The 9,915-nt window shown below is 42.7% G+C and overlaps 1 protein-coding gene across 2 annotated transcripts in view; it reads right to left on the bottom strand.

The window, feature by feature from the left end:
* Positions 1-8,321: 8,321 nt before the first annotated feature.
* FBXL7 (F-box and leucine rich repeat protein 7) overlaps positions 8,322-9,915 on the bottom strand; it is a 501,276-nt gene continuing 499,682 nt past the window's right edge. For both annotated transcript variants that reach the window (XM_033935235.1, XM_033935236.1), the window contains one exon: positions 8,322-9,907. In XM_033935235.1, coding sequence (XP_033791126.1) covers positions 9,171-9,907 — 737 coding nt within the window. In that variant the 3' untranslated portion in view covers positions 8,322-9,170. The remainder of the gene's footprint in view (positions 9,908-9,915) is intronic.

The following is a 9,915-nucleotide window of genomic DNA, read 5'->3' as shown; positions in this document are numbered from 1 at the left end:
CTGTAAAACTTTAAAACTTAGTTAAATATTAGTTAATAACTATACAAAAACAAAACACGCAGAGAAAAAATTAATTAATATAAATTCTCAAAACTGACACATTTTGATCACTAAATTTAAAATAGTTATTTTTCATACAATTTTTCAATCACTAATCTTCCACCACCCCTTAGGTACAATTATTCCAAGGAACCCCAATGGCCAAAATTAGAACCCATGAAGGGACACAGAGCGTAGAAGTCTGCTTGGTGTTCTCTTTAAGTCTCAACTACTGGAGTTGCCATTGAAGCATATTCTAATCTGTCTTGCCATACATGAGACACACACTGTAGAAATCTGCCTGACTTTGTTCTAATGTTCCAACTACTGAAATTGCTGTTGAAGCCCTATCTAACACATCCTAATCTGTCTTACCACACATGGAACAAAGACCATAGAAGTCTGTTCAACACTGGCCTTACTGTAGTTCCTCACAGCCAGATAGATTCCTATTTATATAGACTGTCTCAGAAAATATATACAGAGCTGAATTCATCAGGACAAAAAGAAACCTGTTGGTTCATACTATGAAGTCTGTTCAACACTGGCCTTACTGTAGTTCCTCACAGCCAGAGTCGCTGTATAAGCAGTGCTGCAAGTCTCCCCTCCCCCCAGCGATCACGGCAGGAGGGCACCCAACCCCTCCTGTAGACCCCCCCAACGGCCCTCCCGACAATCGCAGCAGAAGGGTACCCAACCCCTCCTGCCGGTCCTCCCAATGGCCTCCCCTAAGATCGCCGGCAGGAGGGTACCCAACCCCTCCTGCTGGACCCCCCCCCAACGAACCCTCCCACCCCGGAACCCCCTTAGTCTTACTTTCCAAGTTGGACCGGACAGCTCCTCGCTCGTCTGGCCAGCAGGCCTGCCTCCGTCCAAATGAGGCGGGCCCGCCCCCACCCTGCCCAACCCACAGGATCCTAGGGCCTGATTGGTCTAGGCACCTAAAGCCACTCCCGCTATAGGAGGGGCCTTAGGTGCTTGGGCCAATCAGGCCCTAGGATCCTGTGGGTTAGGCAGGGGAGGGGAGGGGCGGGCCCGCCTCATTTGGACGGAGGCAGGCCTGCTGGCCAGACGAGCGAGGAGCTGTCCGGTCCAACTTGGAAAGTAAGACTAAGGGGGTTCCGGGGTGGGAGGGTTCGTTGGGGGGGGGGGTCCAGCAGGAGGGGTTGGGTACCCTCCTGCCGGCGATCTTAGGGGAGGCCATTGGGAGGACCGGCAGGAGGGGTTGGGTACCCTTCTGCTGCGATTGTCGGGAGGGGTTGATCTGACAAATGAGGAGCACGGTGAAACACAGGTAAATAGCGGTTCCTAGAAGGGGGTACATTGGCCCGCGGGGACAAACCTGTTCACCGTTTCTGCGGTCGGTGAATGGCCTTGTCCCCGTCACCGCAGCGACTTCTATTTTTCTTCCCCGTTTTCGGCGGTGACCCGCGGCTTAAATGCGGTGGCCGCGGGTAAACCGTCACCGTGTCATTCTCTAATCTTATGCCCTCTCATTGAGGTTTCCTTTCAAATGAATGAGACTCAACTCATGTGCATTTAAATTAAGTAGGTATCTATCATATCTTCCCTCTCCTACCTTTCCTTCACAGTATACAGATTATAATAAAGTATACGCCTTATGATGAAAACCATGCACCATTTTAGCAGCCTTCCTCTGGACCAATTCCATCCTTTTTATATCTTTTTAAAGGTGTGGCTGTCATTCTATTTTCTAAACACCTATCCCTAAGCAGTCTGACTGTTCCTGTCTTGCAGATATATTGCAGGGAGAATATTGATTGGCTCACCATTTCATAATAAAATGAAATTTAATTGGCAACATTATTATTATTGCGTCTACAGTATACACTCTGACTAGTGTACATAGAACTGTGTGTATAAAGTATATGTGTCCTTCTTTATATAGATGCAATTTATCTGTACTATAGAGGACAACTAGCAGATGCTACAGGACTAAATCAACTTAAATGTAGCATATGTCTGTGTGATTCAAGTCTGTGTTCACTTGACTTAATGAGAATTTGCACACCACTGAATTAGACCTAGCTGCCCACAAGAAGTTCGGTTGACATTGCTCTTAAGCAAGAAGATAGGTCCGCAGTTCAAATGCTGTCAATGATACATAGAAACTACTTTCATGAGCCAGTGGTAAGATTAAATCCTACCAGTATAGTAAAACATGCACTGGACTATCATCTTTATATTATACGAGAATAAATATTGCAGATAGTAACAAAATATATAATCAAAAATAGAAAAAGTTACTAGCCAGCAGTAGGATAGCCATACTTCCACTTCTACTGCTTAAATCTGCTTGAAGTAGCTTTAATTTTGCTCTGGCCACAATTTAGTAAATGCCAAAGTAGAAATTTAGAAGTAGAAATTTAGTAAATGCCAAAGAAGTAGAAATAGTTAGCCAATAACATGTTTTGCTCATGATGCCGCTCACTATATTAAGGCGCTAAAAATTGTGCGCTCAGATGTGGGCACGCGGTCAATCTGTGTGCGCAATTTAATTGAATAATGAGCAAATTAGTGCCATTAATTGGGATCTTAGCAAACCATGGGAGGACCATGAATGAATCAGGGGTGTTCCTGCAATTTACGTATGCAGTTATAAAATAAGGGGGATCCATGCCTAATTTAGGCTTGAGGACTTACAGCATGTTTCAATTGTGACTCCCAGGGCCATGCACTTATTCTATACATCAGGGGTGTCAAAGTCCCTCCTCGGGGGCCACAATCCAGTCGGGTTTTCAGGATTTCCCTAAAGAATATGCATGAGATCTATTAGCATACAATGAAAGCAGCGCATGCAAATAGATCTCATGCATATTCATTGGGGAAATCCTGAAAACCCGACTGGATTGTGGCCTTCGAGGAGGGACTTTGACACCCCTGATGTAAATGGTGCCTAAGTTTGAGCACCATTTGCAGAATAACACTAAGCGCTATTTTTCAGCACTGACTTTTTAGGTGACATTTATAGATTCTAGTCCTATATCCAGCTTCTAGAATCATCATCTTACCAACTGTTCTTCAAAGTTTGTTGCAAACTTCTGCCTTTCCAATCTCTTACTTTTACCTACTGAAACTATAAAGGCTGTGCCCAGGGACCACAAACCCCTGAGAAAATCTACCAGATGTGAGTACATTTATTTACTGTTCAATAAAAAAATACTTCATAAAATTTATAAGGACTTTCTGTGTGTGCATTGAGGCCAATGTTTAGCTACGTGTTAATGTAGTCATGTTTGCCAAGAGAGCTTCAGAGAACACAAATGAAGTCTGAGAAAAGATTGGAGGACCTCAGCATGTATACTCTGGAGGACAGGAGGGACAGGGGAGTTATGATACAGACATTTAAATATTTGAAAGATATTAATATAGGGCGCTTACAGCCTGGCCGCCCTGAGTAGGCCTACTCTTAGTATCAGAAGCTAAGCAGGGACAGGCCTGGCTAGTACCTGGATGGGAGACCACCTGGGAATGGCAGGTGCTGTAGGCTGAGGGGCCCTATGTTTGGCAGCAGCAACTCAGTGGAACCACACACTGCATGGGAGAAGGCAATGGTAAACCACTCCTCTACTCTGCTGTGAAACATCAAATTGCCAGTGGCCAACTCAGTGGCATGATCCATCCATCAATAAAGGACCAAATCCTTTCCAGAAATTGGTAAAACTAGAGGACGTAATTTGAAGTTGAGGGGTGGTAGACTTAGGAGTAATGCTAGGAAATTCTTTTTCATGAAGAGGGTCATGGATGCCTGGAATGCCCTCCCGAGGGAGGTGGTGGAAAGGAAAATGGTGATGGAATTCAAAAAAGCGTGGGATAAACACAGAGGATCCCTAACAAGAATATGTATGGGCAAACTTTCACGATCTGAATCCCGCTAAGGAGATGGTTTGGATTGGCTGGAGTAAAAGCTTCAATGGCAACTTCAGTAGTTGGAACCTAAGGACAGTCAGTACCTGGTAGGCTTCTAAGGTTTGTGGCTCAGAAGAAACAAAGAAAAAAAAAAAGATAATTTAGTCATGAAATTGTAATGCAGGGCAGACTGGATGGACCATTTAGGCCTTCATTAACTCTGCGCTGCTCTGTCCTGTATAGGTTAGCATGCTATTTCTACAGACTGCTAAATTTCACAGAGCAAAGGCATGGGCGACAATAGGTAAACTGAGAACTGAACATGTCTACAGATGCTCTGATCAGCTGTTAATGCAAATCTTGTGATGCAGTTGTTCAACTATTTTACTCTGCTTTCACTGTTTCTGTCACAATGCCACTGTGATACCAAATTGATCCTTTTTTGCAACATTTTTTGTACCCTCACATGAAGATGATTGGTTGTCTATAACTTCAATTTCAGGACAATTCTTGAAACTCTTTGATGGATGTGCAGTAATCATGATACAGCAGAGGCCCTTGTCCGTGATATGGATACACCAGTGCAAGTGCAAGTGAGTTAGCTGAGTGCTGAGAAATGTGCGGTCTTTCATCCTTCAGGACACAGCAATCTGTCACATCCCAAACAAGATTCTTTAATGCTTTCTGGAAATATTTTTATTTACAGTTAGCAAACAAAATTATCTATGATAGGTATGGACATACTATACATAAAAAAGGCTAAATGTAAGCCCAAACTGCCAAATAAGACACCCCCAAATTCCAAAACTAGTTGAACAGTAAAATCCCAAAGGGTATCGTTCTTTCAGGAACATAATACACTACAGATTCAACGTCACTCATTTCTGCAGGGGAAGATATGGGCACTTTTTTCTTTATTTTCTCTCCACTCCATTCTTGATCCTATCAGATATTGTAGTTCTTTCCCCCTATTTTCTGATAATATGTTTTTAATTATTGTACACTGAATTGACATTACCCAAGAAAGGCAGTATAAAAAAATCAATAAATCATTAAAAATCAAGACATTTTCTGCTAGACATTTCTGCTGAAATCTGGGTTTAGTGTATATAGGACTTTCCCATATTCTAAGCCCAGATTTAACAAGGCACTTTTTTAGGGCATTTTCTACAGTATTTTAGGCTGGAACACTTAGACCCTGATTCTATAAAAGATGATCTAGGTGCCTAACTTACTAAACCATGGTTGAGGTTTCTACTAGAGAATGATATGGGGACAAATTTTTCCCCATCCCAGCGGGACCTCATTTTCTCATCCCATCCCCGCGAGCTCTTTTCCTGTCCCTGCCCAGTTCCTGCAAGCTCCATCCTCATCTGCACAAGCCTCAAACACTTTAAAATCATAAGTGTTCAAGGTTTGTGCAGTTAAGACAGAGCTTACAGGAATAGGGTAGGGACAGAAACAGTGCCAAACTCACGGGGATGGGACAGGGAAATTAAGTTCCTGTGGGTAAGGGGACAAATTTGTCACCGTGTCATTCTCTAGTTTCTACCGTGGCCTGGAGTGCTAAAAGCTCGACACTCAAAAAATTCCTATGAGCGTCAGAGCAGTGTCGGCTTAGTAAAAGAGGGCCTTAATTTCCTTAATTTGGCTCAATTGGCGCTGATAATTGAAAGCACCATTAAAAAAAACAATTAAAAAAAATTAGTCGGTAGGCACCTAACACAGTAGGCGTCTACACCAAGGCGCCTACCAATAAGTAGGCGTGGTTAGGGGCAGATTTGGGGCAGAGTCAGGGTAGATTTTTGAGCGTGGTTTGACTTAGGCACCGGTATTAGGCACATTCATTTAGGCCAAGAAAACCCTGGCATAAATGGCAGTGCACCTAAGGATTCAAGAGCTACCAGCATCTAAGAATGCTTAGACGCTGCTAGGAATGATTCTTTAAATGGCAGCTAGTGAATGATTGCCGTGCGCCACGGTTGTCATAGGAGTTAAACGCCATTTATAGAATCAGGCCCTTACTGCCTCCTGTCTAAGAGGTGCTAAGTGCTCTGCATCAACTCTGCATTAACCTGTTAGCATGTGGTAACGGAATACACTAGCTGGTTAACGCTTTCATGTCCACTCTCTGCCCATGACATGCCCTCTTACACGTGGTAAGTGTGCAGAAAAGAGGACATTCTTTAATACATTTCGCCATAGCCCATTTTCTTACTCTAAACACATTTAGACCTAACTGGCCGCCATCTTGTTGGAATATTCATTTCTATCTCTATCTCTACCTCTGTCTTTATATTTTATCTTTATTTTCATAAATTGTCTCTTCAGGTACTTTAGTTAGATAGTGAGCCTTTGGGACAGTTAGGGAATTTCCAAGTACCTATCTTATTTATTTTTATTTATTGTATCTTTTAATGCATCATTTCTGTAAACCGCTTAGAAACCTCACGATTATTAGCGGTATATAAGAATTAAATTAAATTTTAAGGGGCTAACACGATGCAGTAGAGCTAAAAATGAAATACATTCTGTGTACCAAAACATTGTGTGCCTGAAAATATGCTATACTTTAGGATCATAAACTGATTTTGGAATTGTTAAGGCTCTTGCTCTCCTTAGTCTTGTGGAGCATGTGTGGTGAATAAAGTCTACTGTCATATAGGACCGGTCCGCTCTTCTGTATTTTCCACTTCGATAGTCTCAGAGAGAAAGAGATAATGGTTACTATGGATGGGCAGACTAGATGGGCCATTTGGCCTTTATCTGCCGTCATGTTTCTATGCTTCTATGATATTGCAAACTAGAGAATGACACGGGGACATATTTTTCACCATCCCCGTGGAAACTCATTTTCCTGTCCCGTCCTCATCTGCACAAGCCTCAAATACTTTAACATCATAAGTGTTCAAGGCTTGTGCGGTTAGGGCGGAGCTTATAGAAATGGAGCAGGGACAGGGGCAGCGACAAATCTGAATGGGACGGGATGGCGAAATTGAGCTGCTGCGGGGACGGGAACAAATTTGTCCCCATGTCATTCTCTATTGCAAACCATCTGCCTTGCTGTTTTATCAGAATATATGGTGCACATGAAGATGAGGGCCATAAGTCAAACTGCATAATACCCATCTCAACTATTTCTTAAAATATTTATAGCAGACAGCATTAGCCATTTATGTATCTCCTCAAATTCTATAAAAAGTGCTAAAAACAAAAAAACCCATGTGCAATTTTGTTTGCATATTCACATTGTGCATGCAATCTAATTGAATAACAAGCTAATTAGCACCAATAATTGGCTTTTTAACAAGCTATTATTGATGCTAATTAAAATCAATTGCAAGTTATGCATCTAAATTTTACACGTGATCTGGGTGGGTCATAGATGGATCAGGAATATTCTTTTCAGTTAAACAGATATTTATAGAATATGGGCATCCACGCCTAAATTTAAAAGCAGGCATTTGCACCAACCCCCTCTTCCATGACACTGCGCTAGCAGTTTCTAGCATGGGGAGTCGCGTTAAATGGCCCGCGCTGCTCCTAACGCTCATAGCGTTCCTATGAGCGTCAGGAGCAGCGCGGCCCATTCAGCGCAGCTCTCTGCGCTACAAACTGCTAGTGCAGTTTTGTAGAAGAGGGGACATGTTTTCCTTGGTACAAATGGTTGTGCCTAAATTTACACCAGAAAAAATATATATAAACCTCAAATCTAAATTTTTAAATGAGGAGCACCGTCAGCGTGAGTTTGAAAGCTTTAAAGAGCAGCTCAAAGAGCAGCTCTGATGCTTAGAATAGCAAAGTCAGCAAACACTGAGCAGAAATTACTACTCCCGCCAGCCGCACACCATCATTTGGGTGCTCCTGGGTGCTTTAAAGTGCAAGTTAAGTGCAAACAATGTGCAATAAATAAATATATATAGGTGGAAGACAAAAAGTTCACTGTCCTGCAATGCCAAACCCACTGACCTGATCAGAAGATAAAAAGTTAGTCACTTGTCCCTCCAATTTCTCAGTCAAAGACCATAGTTAAGGTGCAGCCATGTTGAAAAAGGACTGCACCTTAACTATGGTCTTTGACTGAGAAAAAGTTGGACTCTCCCTGTTACTATTTGACCACAGCACCTTTATTCAGCTAAGTAATTGGAGGGACAAGTGACTAACTTTTTATCTTCTGTTCAGGTCAGTTGGCTTGGCATTCGGGGCATTGCAGGACAGTGAACCTTTTGTCTTCCACCTATATATATTTATTTATTGCACTTAACTTGCACTTTAAAGCACACAGGAGCACCCAAATGATGGTGTGTGGCTGGCGGGAGTAGTAATTTCTGCTCAGTGTTTGCTGACTTTGCTATTCTAAGCATCAGAGCTGCTCTTTGAGCTGCTCTTTAAAGCTTTCAAACTCACGCTGACAGTGCTCCTCATTTAAAAATTTAGATTTGAGGTTTATATATATTTTTTTCTGCTGTGGAGTCTAGGGAGTCAACTATCCTGCAATGCCCTAGGGCACGCCCAACTTATATTTTTGTAACTTCTAAGGATTTTTGTCTTGGGATTTTTGCTGTGCCTAAATTTAGTCATAGTTCCTGGGTGTAAGTACTATTCTATAAACTGCGCTTAACTTTAAGCATGGCTTATAGGAGAGTGCTTTTTTCAGCAATGATTTTTTTGGGGCGCCATATATAGAATTTAGCCCTTAAGTCTTGTTCAAATGTTCAGCATCTCCACTAGGAGGTGCTGTATTACGGAAAGATCGTTTACACCCATATGCAAGTTGGCCCAGTGACAGCAGACAGAATTCAAAATGACTTGACAGCTCAGCCTCTAAAGCGAATATCTAATGCAGTCTGAGGCAAATTAACTTTGCTTTGACTTTATGGGTTAAACTAATTGTTTTACTTTGCAAATAAGCAAGTAGAATGAAAAACAGTTGGTTTAAAATGTACAAAAACAGTTGTGTAAATGTGAAATATTTTAATGCCACCTATAAAACCTCTCACAGTGCCAGGGTTAGCTTGTAAAAATAGTTTTCATGGTTTCAGGTAAGCCGGGTAATATATTGTATACACACATACTATAAATTCATACAATTATTGCTTTAATGGAAGGGCCTTGTAACACAAAGACCTGGGTTAAAAATGATCTTTTTTCCTAACCAAGGCATACAAAGAGAATACTGGTAAAGCAGTCTGATAGAGAAAAGGGTTACTGTATATTGGAGAAAGGGTATATATTCTCTTTAATATATACAGGAGTTTCTTTTAGAAAAATGCAGGGTTTGTGTGCTCAATGACACAGCGCTTGCAGTGGCGCTTAACAAAGCGCAACGCTTCCACAGAGATGTCACAGTCCTGCACATTCAGCATTTGTAAGTCAAAGCAATTGGCCGCCACAATCTGCAGGCCCTGGCCCGTAACACTCTCGCAGGACTTCAGACTCAGGCGTTTCAGATTAAAGCAGTTCAGGGCCAAAACCTCTAGGCCGCTGTCAGAGACCAGGGGGCATTTCCCAATATCTAGTGACTTGAGTTTTGTGCAATTTTTGGCAAGGTATTCCACGCCATGGTCCGTGATGCCTTCGCAGCCCCGTGCATTGAGGTAGCGTAGCTTGCCGCAGTACTTGGCAATGTAGCGGATGCCGACATCAGTTATGCGGCCGCAGTGGGCAATGCTGAGATAGCGTAGGCGGGATTCCAGTTTGGCAATTTCCCGCATGCCAAAGTCACTGACAAAGCGGCAGTCGCTGACGCTCAGTTCTTTGATGGACGTGCAATAAATCATAATGTAGCGAAGGCCCTCGTCCGTTATGCGAACACACCTGCGCAAGTACAGGTGGGTGAGCTGAGTGCAGTGGGCCGCAATAGTGTGCAATCCTTCATCCTCCAGGACAAAGCAATCGGTCATGTCCAAGTAGCGGATGGAGATCTGTTTGCCATGCAAGGGGGACAGCTTGATAGATGCTTCCCGGGTGAGGCTAATGCAAGTCACTTTGGAACAGCCTAAATAA

The sequence above is a fragment of the Geotrypetes seraphini genome, chromosome 2, assembly GCF_902459505.1.
Source record: "Geotrypetes seraphini chromosome 2, aGeoSer1.1, whole genome shotgun sequence".
In the NCBI taxonomy this organism is placed as follows: Eukaryota; Metazoa; Chordata; class Amphibia; order Gymnophiona; family Dermophiidae; genus Geotrypetes; species Geotrypetes seraphini.
Note: the sequence above shows the minus strand (reverse complement) of the source record. Positions and strands in the feature narration are given on the sequence as shown.